Genomic DNA, 13,509 nt, shown 5'->3' with positions numbered 1-13,509 from the left:
CCGCCGCGGAGTGAACCAGGTCTTTTATTTTTTTGACCCTCACTCCTTTTTACTCTTTTCCAATTAAGCAAAATTATTAAAGTTTTATTTTTGACTCAATTGGAGATTTTAAATTCACTATCCCCACACAACAAACCCCCGCTCCGCAGTAACCTGGCGTTGCAGCACACTGGGATGACATTCGGTCGTCCCAGTGGAAGCCCAATGATGAAGCATGTCACCAACCAGGTTGGCGAGTGAGGGCTTTTTATACCAACTGGGTATTGTTCCATAGTGGCCCACTTTCTTACCGTGAACATACCGGTTCATATGGAATCTGTGGACCTGTGCTCTTTTGACTACAGTGTTGTTTTGACTACAATGCCCCTTGATTTGATTTATTGTACTTCGCAACTGGACACAGTGCTTTAAATGAGCCTGTACTGTCCAGCACTGGGTATCGGCACTTTATTTTGAGAAGTAGAGTACCTGCACTTCTCAAGAGAGACATAATACTGTTAATTGGAGAGTACAAGCACTTCTCAGAAACAAACAGGTACTCTAGTACAGGGTACCTGCACTTCTATTTTTCCATTTCAAGCACTGACCGGACAGCTTGTTCTCCTGGAAGGCTAAACCTTAATAATGAGGTGAGGCAGAAAAGAATGGAGGAGACAGGACGTGCAAGGGCAAAGTTACTAAAGTGATGTAAACCTTACATGCCACAAAATTACCCCCCTCCAACATAATTACCAACTCACAATAGGAAGCCTTATCAAATAAGATGACTCCCAGCTCTGTGACGAACTTATTATTTTGTTTTTTTTTAAAGTGATTCCGTCATGCCAGAGGTTTTGAAAAGGGATTTCCAGATAAAAAGCATTTTATGTCTGGATTTGCTACCTAAATAGGAATTGCTCATTTTGTGGGCTAATTTGAAAGGAAACGTTCACACCATCAGTAAGTACATCAGGTCAGAAAGTGCAGTTTCTCCCCAGTCTACTTTGTTGTTTTTCATGTTCTCCCTGGAACAGAAGGTTAAAAGCATGACAAGTTAAGGGAATGTCCAATTACTGCAAAAATAAGTAGGTGCTCAGAGAACACAGACGGCTGAATGATGTCTTGTTCTTGCAGGAGATAATTCTGCGCTTTGGGAAAAAAAAGCCGGCACCCCACAAATTTTCTTTTCTTGGGAAGAAAGCTGTAAATTTAGAAGGCCTGGTCATAAAACCTTAACCACGATATTTGTGGCAATATCTCAGTTAATAAGACAAACACGCAAGTCTTCTCCTCTTACATTTAATTAGTATTAATTGTCAATTTACAAATAAGCGTCTCACCTTGTGGGCTTAGAATATGTGCGTTTCTTTATTTTGACAGTGACCCTGTGAATATTGCCAAGATTTTCTAGTTGGCCTTGCAGGTTTTCCTTGCAGAATCCAGAGATTAAATGTATCCTTAATTTCCCTGTATTGTGCCAATATGCCGCCTTTCAGCCAAGCAACTATTTGTTGACTATATTTATGGCACAATATTAGACATGCAAGGCTAGTTTGGTTCGGGCAATTACCTGGCTACTACCTAAATTGAGTGGACACGCCAACGTGGTGTGCGACGACGTTCTAGATACAAAATAGTTTAATTGTCAAGGAAAACCGGGAAGCTTGCGGTATTCTGGAATGCTGGATCCCATGCATATGATCTGGGCCAGCACTTCGCTAGAGATAGTTAAGACCACATTAGGGCCCCAACCTAGTGGTTGTGCCAAATAACTGCAAAAGGCCTGAAAAGTGCCATGTGTTTTTAGGTCTTGGCTAGTGTAGGCTGCGCACATGCGCAGTCTCGCTAGCGAGATTTTATGTTTTTGGGTAGCTTTCACTAGCGGGGTTTAAGCCCCCTCCCCCCCTCTTTTCCATTGGCTGGCACCACCGTTAATGCTAAACGGTGGCCAGCCATTGGAAAAGAGCTTCCAGTGACATACACTTTTCTCTTTTAGAGCCGTCCCACTTGGACTGGCTCCTCCGACTTCCTGCTGGCGTTAAAGGTTTCTTATCTTCTTTATGGGGCGAAACAGATGGCCCCATAAAGAAGATAATAAACCTTTTATGCCAGTAGGGCAGTCCGTCCAAGTGGGACGGCTCCAAAAGAGAAAAGTCTCTGTCGAGGACAGGCACGTGCCGCAAACTCCATCCTGGGCGTCCTCGTCGACTTTCACCCCGGTCATTCGGCAATTGCGATGCAGTGAGGCGCGAAAGCCCACGGCTTCACTTTTTCTTTTTTGCGCATTTGGTTCTCACTCACGGATTCTGCAAAAGTCATATCTCTGTAACGTTTCCTTTCCAAACTGAAATAAGGAATGAGATGTAAAGGTGCCTTCCCGTATTGTTACCCTACCTGAAAAGAGACTTTTCTTCCCGGACAGTGGGGGAAACATCAAGGGGCTGTGGGCAAACACCCCCCTGCGGGTGACGTGGCCTTTCCAGCTGGCTGGCTCTTTCGAGTAGTGCATGGTTCTCATAGTGCAGCATAGCCACCCCCGACGTTGTAAGACGTGCTCCCTTGGAGGACGAGGTGTCTCCTCCGACCAACAACAGAGGCGAGCGTTTGCTGGTTTGTTTCTTGTATTAGTTAGATTACCACAGTCCTTATCGAGCGTTTGATTGATTAGTAATGCCTGCCGGTCAGAGTCAATCGAAGGCAACGGTAAAGCTAAATATGCGCTGGAGACCATCTAAGGCTGGGTGGCCAAAACGGGGCAGTTTGTATTTAAGGTCACCGGATAACTTCATGTTCGCCACTCTTACATTGTTTTAAGATGCCGATTTGTTTCAGCTGAAATTAATCTAGTCACACACACTCGCTGCCTCCCCATCTTTACATATGGCATAATGGGAAAGGTCTGAGCTTCTGCCCCTTTTGGAGCTGTGTTGCTGTTTGGACTACCCCGTCGCCTCAGGTGTTGAATCCACAGACCTTCCAAAACATACTAACCTGATTAGCGACCGGTTGGCAAAGCTTGATTAACAGAAATAAGAAGACTCTTCACAGGCCTTCATTAGAATGATAATGTATGTTATTTCTTTCTAAATTATATTTCAGTGGAATGTTGTGCTTAGTTTCAGGGCCCTGAAGTCCCCAACCAACCAGTGAGTAGCCTCGAAGGAGCCCTGAACCCCACACTGTACTTTCAGACCCATGGTTAAAACACATTAGAGATTTTTTATTTACTTCCTTACAATTCAAGCACAAAAGAGGTTTTCTGCCCTAGGGCAACTAAAGGTCTCATTATTGATACAGGTCACCTGAATACAATATTTCCACTCAATGACTTTCATTAAACAAACTTATTTATTGATGTATGGATGCAACTTGTTTTTTTTGTTGTTGCACCAAACATGCCATTATATGTAGCCCCTTGTGAGGGTGTGCTTCAAAAAATAAAATACTCAGAAGAGCTCAGTAAGAGAGAGTAGAAGAATAACTTTACCACCAGGTATACCTTGGAGATTCAGACTTGCGCACATGCATGTGGACATAACTTACGGCAGCGAGGCTACAGCAGCTCTTTCCACATGTATTTGGCTTTCGTGAGCCTAATGCTGATATAAACTATCCTGTTTTTATGTAACGTCTGGCTGAAAGACCACATCATTAATGCTGCATCAAAGCATCATTGGTGGAAGGCGCAACAAGTGGTAATTTCAGTACCACTCAATTTGGCCATGAATAAACTTTACGGGAGCACTCCCAAGTGAGGCAGACAGTTGAGTGAGGTATTGTAGTGCAGCGGTGAAAACTGGATACAGCTATAACTAGATCAGGTAAGACAAATGTATGGGCCATCAAAAAAGTATCCAATGGTACTCGCATCCTCTGCTCGTTGTGACGTATGTTCCTTCAAAGCAGCATTAAATGGTCCTCTCATACGGAGCCCATTGTCACCTATGTGCCATGACAGCTGAATCAAATAGCCCATTGTCCATCAAGGGCCATCGAAGCAGCATCCGATGTTTCTCGCATTATCAGCCAATTGTCACTCATGGGCCATTAAAGCCGCATCTATTGGCTCTTGGGTCTTGAGTTCATCATCACCTAGGGGCAGTCCTAGCCACATTTAGTGACTTTTCAGGAACAGAGTCCATTGCCATTCAGTTGCTGTCAAACGCTGGCAGAAAGCGGTCCATATTCGAGTATCGGGGGAGCAGGGGGTTGGGGTGCTCTCTGAGATTGGTCAAGCAGCACTGCAGGGTTAGGACCCTGCATCCCGAGGAGTTTGTCCCGGTGTCCGATTCACTTGACCGACTCTTGGTCGAATATCAGGTTTAGGCAGAAGCTGGGGCTTGTGGAGGGATGTTGGGCGATGCAGGGGGAGGGCGGGGGTATTTCTGTTGGTAACCTAGAACTCTAGGACTTTGTATCATCAAAGCAAAGTCCGGCCACTGGATGATGGAGCATCCATCTTAACCTCAACATTGATGGGTCCCATAACTCCAGCAAGCATCCTTCTGAGTCCACTTCTGCTTACTAGTACTAGGTGCTCAAACTTTACTAATTCCGTGGTACAAAGCCATGATGTATTGATGACTACCTGGCTTCAGAAAATTGAGGAAGTACATTAAATTTTGGATTACATATTCTTACTACACATTGGCTGTTAAAGACATACAAGCGACAACCAAAATGAATCAGTTAATGCACTCTTTTCTTTCCGGAGAATGTGACTGAATATAACAGATTACCTGCTGTCAGACTCTTTTGAGACACTGGCTGTTAGACCTCCCGGGCACTGGGCTTCAGGTGACCCTGGAAGATCTAATGCAGTGGCCCTCGTTCACCTTGATGGCCCTGGTCGTGTTCACTTTGCATAGGGTCTGCAGCAGGGGAGAGACTTTTCACACGAACAGGTAGAAATTTGTGCCCATAATCTTAACCTGTAAGGTGGCATTCACCTTGGAAGGCAGGGAAGGGCGGCGTATGGTTCTGACTTAAATGGGGTTTACATTTTTAGGTGTTGTATTAGCCAAGACTCTTTGTTTTTTATTAAAATTATGCACATAATATATTTGTAGGGGCTTTCAGACAGCCCTAGTCTTCCAATGGTCTACTGCCGTGTCACTCACATTTTTCTTACACCTACTACATGCTACAGCATAGGGTCAGCCCCCTTCAGCTACTGAGTAACATAACCGTGAGTGAGGGCATTCTGCCTTGGCACAAGGGTATGAGTGCTTTTCAAGAGCAGAGATATATTTGCTTTTAGCCAATTATTTTTTCATATTGTCGAAGGGCTGGCATCTAACTCAAATTAGTTTTACAAAAACCATTGCAAACAAAACACGCATTCACAAAGGGAAAAGGTTGCTAGCCAACAACTGATTTATTGAAGGTTTTTTTCCGGTAGGCAAGACAAGTTTCTCTTTGATTTCCATTACCAAAATCAGTTCAGTTCTCGGTCAAGTACTGCAAACGTTTAAATGTTGCATCACTTCGTGAATAAAAAGCTTAAAGTGCATGTTAGCAAGGTTTGGAAAAAAATTAATTAAAAAAAAAGCTCGGAACTGGAAGAAGGTGTCTGTGCACCAGGGCGAATAGTGCTGTAAACAGTCTCCCAATAGGCGGTGCCCGATGCATTGCACTGTAGATGCACTTGGATGGCGCGTTATACCAATAAAGCACATTTCTGGATGGGTAGCACAGTACTCTCATACAGTCGCGGCCGGCATGACTCAGTCGGGGGCGTGCGGGTGGTGGGTTAGCATGGGTGGGGGGCAGGGGGATATTTGAAGAAAAGAAAAAAAAAAAAAGCCTGGTCAGGTTCAGTGTTTTCCTGCTGCTTTCCTGTTCTCCTGCCTCCGGCAGGAACAGGAAAAAGGCAGCCTCCCTCCCCAAAGCCAATCACAACGCTGCAATGGCAGTGTTGTCATTGGTGAGGACGGCGCCCAGCCGGGCGCCTATGGGGAGGCCATTTTCTTTATGTTGGCTGCATGCAGCCTACATAGAGAAAATCCAGAGTGCGCATGACTGGTTTGGTTGGCCCCACAGGGACGACCAAACAGTCAGGGCCCAAAGCATTGGGAAAGCCACTCCTTCCTGACTCGCCCGCCCCCAACCAGGCATACCCTTCTGCGTTGTTTGCAGTGCGAGAAGTAGAAACATAAAATGGTATTTAAAATACCATTTTATGTTTCTGCTTCTTGCACTGCGAGAAAGCAGTGGGGCGACGCTCCTCCGCTCCAACGGAGGAGCCGCCCCTACTCTCATACTTCTCTGTGGGGTGCTTTGGCTGGAAGAGCGTGACTGACGTGGCCTTCATGGATACGCTGGCCTGTATTGAAGCAGAAAGAGCAATGAGACACCAGTGTGTGTGGGTGGAACATGTGTGAATGTAGTGTGCCAAATGTGGGAAGTGTTTTGGGGTTGTGCATGTAGAGCAGAGATGGTTCATACCGTATCCAGCAAACACCTAGCTGCACATTCACATGGGTGTTCGAGTAAAGTCTGAGAACCGACTGGTTCATGCGTGGGGCTCCCTGCCATCTCCAGAGTGGCTTATAGAATACAGATAAACCATGTTGAATATGGAGTGTTGGAACTTGCCCAGAGGTGAAAGGCGGTGCGCTTGGAAGCTGTAATATCCTAATAACTGTGGCCCTTGCTATGAGTTCACACAGGAGCAGCCGATGAGCGACCTATCGCTACTGACATTGTGACCCAACCTGTGAGGGATCAGAGATTAAACCCTAGCAAGGAATTTAAAGGACACAAATTGGCTATTGTAGCCTTGCACTCGGTTAGCAGCCCCACTACTAATAAAGCAATGAGGAGACGAGCGCAGCCTTGATCGCATGAAATGAACTCTACTATTATTAGAGTCAACAAGTTTCTTCAACATCAGTCCCATAAACAGGGGGAAGGTCTGGTCATCACACTTTACCGGACATAACGGAAATAGCACAGAGCCGCCATGGCTGCCCACTGCTTTACCACTGAGCAGGTAATGGAGAACAGCAACATCGCGGACAGTCCCCCGCTTACAAGCTGCAAAACAAGGCACTGATGAAACAAACCGAAATAGTGTGATAACTTCTTGGACAAGCCACCTACTGTTGAAGAGAACTGCATTCAATGCGTGCACTCCCTTCCGAAAGCATTCTTGAGTAGGGGCCAGAAGTACACAAACTGATGCTACATACACTGTGTTCTTTAAAGTAGCTTGGTCCAGCCATGAGTGATCTGAGCTGGCCAAGGTACAAAAGAAAGAGCCACAGGGGAAGAACACAACGTGCTCCAAGAATAACATGCTGGACCATTTTGGACAGCACTCTGACACCCCCCAAAAAAAACTTTGCCATTTCAGGAAACACCTATGAACATATTAAATGTGGGTTGCTTTTGGCTGACGTTAACATTTTCTCATTTTTCATTTGAAGGGACCCTGCCCAAACCTGATGAGATTTTCAAAAACTGGACTATAGCTGCCGGTTACCCCTGCAAACCAGACTGCACACACGAGCAAGGCATTTCTCAGGTGCAACAATGAAACTGAGCCAACAGGACCCCCTATCCTGGCTTGCAGCAGGGACCAAAATACCAGGCAAGATTGCCCGCTGCAGGTGAAAAGGGCCAAAGTACTCTTAATGCTGTATGCAAAAGTCCACAAAAATGTAATAAAAATAACTGTACTGAAGGTCTTACCTTTGCCAGATCTTCATTTCCTCCATGCTGGTTTTGGCTTATTGAAGGCGAGTGCCGCATCAGCTGGTCATGGAGCATTTCCAATCGAGGGCGCTTGTTTTCCATGTACTCCATTTCCGAATGTTTCGTTAAGTCGGACAAGTAGGAATGTGGGTCAGATCTTCCATGCAAGTCTTGAGATCTGGGTGAAAAAGCACAGAAGTTTTAAAGAGTTTTTTCTTTTTGAGCTAGGTTTGAAACGCTATAAGTGGCATTAAATCGATGCATCGTACAACGTGAAAGAAAATATCAAGAAACCTAAACGAAATTTAAAAAGTTTATTAAGTATTTGCTTAAGCAGAGGTGTCCATCGTAAGACCAGAAGAGCTTGGTCCACCAACCACAGACTATTCCCATTTAGGTTCATTGTATGTACATTTATGTTGAGTGGATCTGGACGATGTTGGACACAGCTGGCTTAGAATAAGCTGTATTCCTCCATCCGGGGTAAGGTCCATAATTGTGAAACTGGTCTAAACCAAACAAAACTCCCAACAATAAATCCCCATAATCACTGGATCTGGGAAAACCTTTTCCCCAAGAGATCAATCCAGTTTCTGTCCAACAAGAACTTTAGTTCCTAGAAATGTCTTCAAGTAGCAGTCCTTGAACTAGGATTTGAGTCCCTCCGCCGTGGTTTATTGTCTTATATGACCAGCCAGAACCAAAGCATTCCTTGTTCTCACCCATGACATCAAAGCATTCACGTTAGGTGGTGTCGGTCACCTTGGGTAGGCATGACCTCTTAAGCACGTGCACAGTTCGGTTCTACAACGCTTGTTAGCGTTTTAATGAACATTTCAAGGTAAGATATCATCTACCTCATTGTATTTAATAAGTAAAACACTTTTCTCTCCCATACGTGATCCTTTATCCAACGGGTGTGAGACGAGCAATCAGTGAGGAAAGGGTCTTATTTTGATCTCCCTGCATGGTGTGGTATGAGGCATGGTATGATTAACAAGTAGCCTTTTTCCTGGTTCAAATAAAAATCTGTGATCATCTTACAGGCGCGCACACAATTTTTACAGAAGACTGCCTTTGTTGCTGTGAAACCAACTGCAATACTCACTTAGCGAAACCGCTCGACTAGCACGTTTTTTCTTGCTCAAATAATGACGAAAAGAAAAGTTTTGTGCAGCACGCCTCCTGTCCATTGGGTGCATAAGCTCAAAGGGGTGCAAGTCAGGCAATGTAATGAGTAATGGCTTGCTTTGTAAATAGAAAGAGTTGGCTTATGAGTAACAGCCGGGGGTATTTTTGAGACATGGGAAGATTTCGGGGATAGACCTGTGTGTAATATTACAAGTTACACACCAAAGGGGTAGACGGATCCTTCCTATGCACTGTAGTTTGGAGGCCTTTCATTCTTGGATCTTGCTACAGGCAGCTTTAGTTTTCAAGCACGCGTCATGTTACCCATACGTTAAAAAAACCGATAAAAAAAATACATGTCAGGATTAGTACGGGGGAGGGGGTGCTTGGGGTCATCCCATTTCAGTCATAGGTGTTCATGAATTTTCATGGCAACACAACATGTAGCTTGCAATTGATTCAGTCTGCATGTTCCATGATGCAATACTTACATAATTGATACGATGACAACTTATTTGCCGATTTATGTCTTTTATGTAGAAGGCAGGTCCTCTTGTCATAATGGTAAGCCTACACTATTGACTTATCCGCATTGCAAGTTTACTATTGTTACTCTGTTGTCTTGACAACACAAATACATGTACAGCTTGTTTGTACACAAAGTACAAACCTTTAGCGGTTTAAGCCTTTTACGCTCACCAGTTACAACACAAATTTGCTCTCTTCACTCCTTTTGATAACTCTTTGTTGAGTGTGCAACAACACTGCTTATGCAATCTGTTCACCAACCAGGACCTACTCCAAGCGTCTACGCTGTTGTAGCCCAAGAGGTTACTTCATTATGGTGTTTGCCTTCTAGAACAGAAGGGGACAACACACACAGTCCCCCTTCTATTACCAAACACTCCTCCTGACAAAAAGCCAAACGTAGTAGCTTTGCCATTGCATGTTTAAGAAAAGCAAGACTTGTTGGCTTTGCCAATGCTTGTTCTTCTTTGCATCATTCATATCTCTTCATATTCACCCCCCTTGAACCTGAATGCTTTAAATTACACTAGATGAACTGTTTTTTAAAGGTTTTTTTTTACAGTAAGTAATGTTTAAAGGGAAAAAGGTAACATGTTACATAAGTCCTGCAAAGAATATGTCTGAAATGTTCCATTTCAATGCTGTTGAGTTCATGGACATCTGCCTACATGAACAATTTATAATGCTGTATTCTTTTCATTTGGTTATTACTAATAAAGAGAATTTTGGTTTGGAAACACTGAAAGTGCACTTATTACACTAACACCATTTCAGTGCCTTACTATCGATTTCATCATTTGTATGTTTGGACCAGCAGTGAGAAATTTACCTTAAACAGGCATACACTCAATCTCTTAAGACCCTTATTATTTCCTCTTTGTCATGCTAACACATGCTTACACGTGCAAATGTTATGCTATGTGTATTTATAAAGCGCATTATCGCCATCGAGGGCATCTAGGCACTGAGCAGGTGTGTGTGCCTAGCACCGCCTATGGTAGGTGGTTACTTGTAAAGCCAGGTCTCCAGCTTCCTGCAGAATTCGAGAGGAGAGGATGAGGCTCCGATGTGGAGTGGGAGGCCGTTCAGCGCTTTTGAAGAAATGGACGAGAAGACCTGTCCTTCTGATCTGGTTCTGTGTATGTGTGGGTGTGTGCTAGTAGGAGTCCCGTTTACAGCCGCGGTCCATGCAGGTAACTGGAGTGGGCCCGTGTGCGTGGGGATTTCGAGGGATGATACAGAGAGAACATTAAATAATTTTCCCTCTGCATCATCCCTCGAAATCCCCCCCCGCACGCAGCCCCACCGCTGTTAAATACACGGACCGCGGCTGCCTGTTGAGCGGCCTGGGTGGTTGATGGAAGGAGATGCGACTGTTCAGGTAGGTGGGGCCTAACTTGTGTAATGCCGTGTGAGTATCTGGAGTCAGTGGAGTTCCCGGAGGTGTGGCGTGATGTGAGTTCTGTGTGGAAGCCAAGTTCTGAATGTTTTGTAGTCTTCTAGTGAGTTGTTTGGTGAGAGCTGCGTAGAGTGTGTTATGTAGTCCAACTTGCTGGTCACTAGGACGTGAGTGACAGTTTTGAAGAGCTTTCTCAGCATCTTCAGGGTGTTGAAGCAGGATGCAATGGTGGCACAGACTTGTGCAGCAATGTCCAGTTTGCTATCCAGGATTAGTCCAACGTTCCAGGCGTGGGTGCTGGGTGGGTGTAGGTCTACGATCGGCCAGCCAGCCACTGGTTGCTGTCCCATGAACAAGGTGGTCTTCTAGAAGATCAATGCTTTTGTCTGGTCAGTGTTGAGCTTGAGATGGCTAGCTTTCATCCGGTTAGTGACTTTGGTTGTGCAGACTGAGTTTGTTTCGTGTGTTGGGAGTCTTGTCCAAGAGAGAGAGTGTGAGTTGCATGTTGTCAGCATATGAGAGGATGTTGATGTTGTGTGCATGGATGACATTGGCCAGAGATATCAAAAATCATGATGAAATCATAAGACTGCAAGTAAGAAGAAAAACTCAAAGTAACTCCCCATGCAGAAAAAAAGAAAAGTGTAATTGGTGTTTGAATCATTCAATTATTATATGAATCAGCCAAGTTGAATATTCAAGCTATAGTTAAATAGTGAAAATCAACAGAGTCCTCCCGTGCTCAACGCCTTCCAAAGGGTTACTTGATCCCGGTTATGTAAACATCCCAATACTTCACTGACAATTATGTAATTTCATATTACAAATTACACTTTTATTCTTTGTTGCCACTATACTATCTCTTTCATATTAGGAATGTGTCCAAATGTAATGCAACTGGTGCTCATGTAAAGCACTCGGATACCTTTGGGTCAAGTTCGCGCTATATAAAACTACGGAGGAGGAGCAGCACATCACAAATGTAAGAAGTTTGTTGGATGGGTAATGGTGTGACCATGTTTTATAAAGAATAAAATACCAGCTGCCATAAGTTAAAAGGATGTTGCAAGTCAACTCTGAGTCCAATGACCGTATAAAAGAACTCTCCCTTCGGCCTCATTCCTCTATATGGTCACAGATCTCCCCGGTGTCTCAAATATCCTTGTAATGTACGACAGGAGATATTTTATCCCGTATATGTTTACCAGTAGTCTTAAGTATTAGAAAGTATTCTTATTTATATGTACATATATATGTGCATATACATATTCACTAAAAAAAAAAGGTTAAAGTAACATTATAGTTAGGTGGAAATTTCAGTGAAAACGTAGCATTTTAAACTCAAACACTGAAATTGTCCAGGATAGTAGATAAACTGCAACTCGCACTGCGTGAGGGCAAAAATGGTTTTTAATTTTTGCAATCACGCGGCGCGAGTTGTGGTTTGTCTACTATCCGAGACACTGACTAAGGTGTCAAGTACGGGGGCGGCCCGGCCTGATATTAAAAGGATCCAGGGTGTGTAATCTTAAATGGACCCCACACATATATGGCATATTTCCATATGGTGAACTACAGTTTCACGAGACGCTAACGCGCTCACCCAAGATAAAAAGGGCGGATGACGCGACCGCGCCGGAGACACAGCTGAGATTATATGCTGTGTTAAGGCTCGGGGGTCACTGCTACGTTTTTAACTGTTTCTATATCATTTGAAGCTTTGAAACCAGTTTTTAAAATTGTTATATTGTGTTTTTTGCCTGCCTCATACTTTGTGAGTACCTGTACTGACACTTTAGCGGAGCTGTATTATAGCTCCAGGGCGCCATTTTTACTCTTTTGGCATTGAGGTTAGCGGGCTATTCCTCAAGACGCTACCGCGCTCGCCCAAGATGAAAAGGGCGGATGACGCGACTGCGCAGCGGATGCGCCAAAGGCAAGCCCATCTGCGCCCGTCAGCGTCCAGATCGTGGCCAGCGCCAGCCACGCTGCCCGTTTCGGTCAATGTGCCAGAGTAGCATGGTCGTATGAACAATTGATGGCACTCAAGCCACGTAGATGTCCTGACCTATCCAGTATAGACTTATGTATGGTAGGTCAAGAAGATTTAGAACAGGAATTTGGCTGCAAATTCTGCTCCTTCAAGTTAGATAAAGGGCAGGAGGTAGCAGAAGACAATAGGGGCTCCCCTATAGTACTGTCCTCCACTGCATGCACTGTGGGATATCCATCTATATTTAATTCTACCTATAGGGCCTGTTTAGTCCACTGCAGGTCACTTCCCAAACATACAGAAGACATCTGGCTTGCCCTGGAGTCTAACCGTTGGGATATAATGTTCTTGACCGAGACATGGTTAAGAGATCGTAATAACCCTGATATATCTTTGGCTATTCCACAGGGCTACAAGATAGTCACGATTAACCGGGTGAATAATAGACTGGGAGGTGGACTTGCCGTAATCTTGAGAGATGACCGGGAGATCACGTACAAAAAAAAGAGAATATAGGGTCGATTGAGACCTTATTGTTCTGTATAAAAGTCTCTCCTGACTCCTCTATTACTGGAATGCTAGTCTATAGACCACCAGACTCCCCGGCGGCTCACTTGATAGATTAGATTTGTATGACATCATAGCAGACCTCTCACTGAGGCATGCCAATTTCACAGTTCTAGGTGATTTTAATGTTAATATGGATAATGATAAATGCCCCCTTGCCTCCAAAATGGCTGATACTTTTTTAGGGTTAAACTTAACCCAAATGGTAGCATCT

At 44.3% G+C, this 13,509-nt stretch overlaps 1 protein-coding gene across 11 annotated transcripts in view; it reads right to left on the bottom strand.

Annotated features, from left to right (window-relative positions):
* Window positions 1–13,509, bottom strand: part of NCOR2 (nuclear receptor corepressor 2) — a 1,213,077-nt gene that overhangs the window by 924,561 nt on the left and 275,007 nt on the right. For all 11 annotated transcript variants that reach the window (XM_085635706.1, XM_085635715.1, XM_085635711.1 and 8 more), the window contains exon 4: window positions 7,675–7,855. In XM_085635706.1, the coding sequence (XP_085491832.1) occupies window positions 7,675–7,855 (181 nt within the window). The remainder of the gene's footprint in view (window positions 1–7,674; window positions 7,856–13,509) is intronic.

This window comes from Triturus cristatus, chromosome 11 (genome assembly GCF_964204655.1).
Source record: "Triturus cristatus chromosome 11, aTriCri1.1, whole genome shotgun sequence".
NCBI classification, from domain to species: Eukaryota; Metazoa; Chordata; class Amphibia; order Caudata; family Salamandridae; genus Triturus; species Triturus cristatus.
Note: the sequence above shows the minus strand (reverse complement) of the source record. Positions and strands in the feature narration are given on the sequence as shown.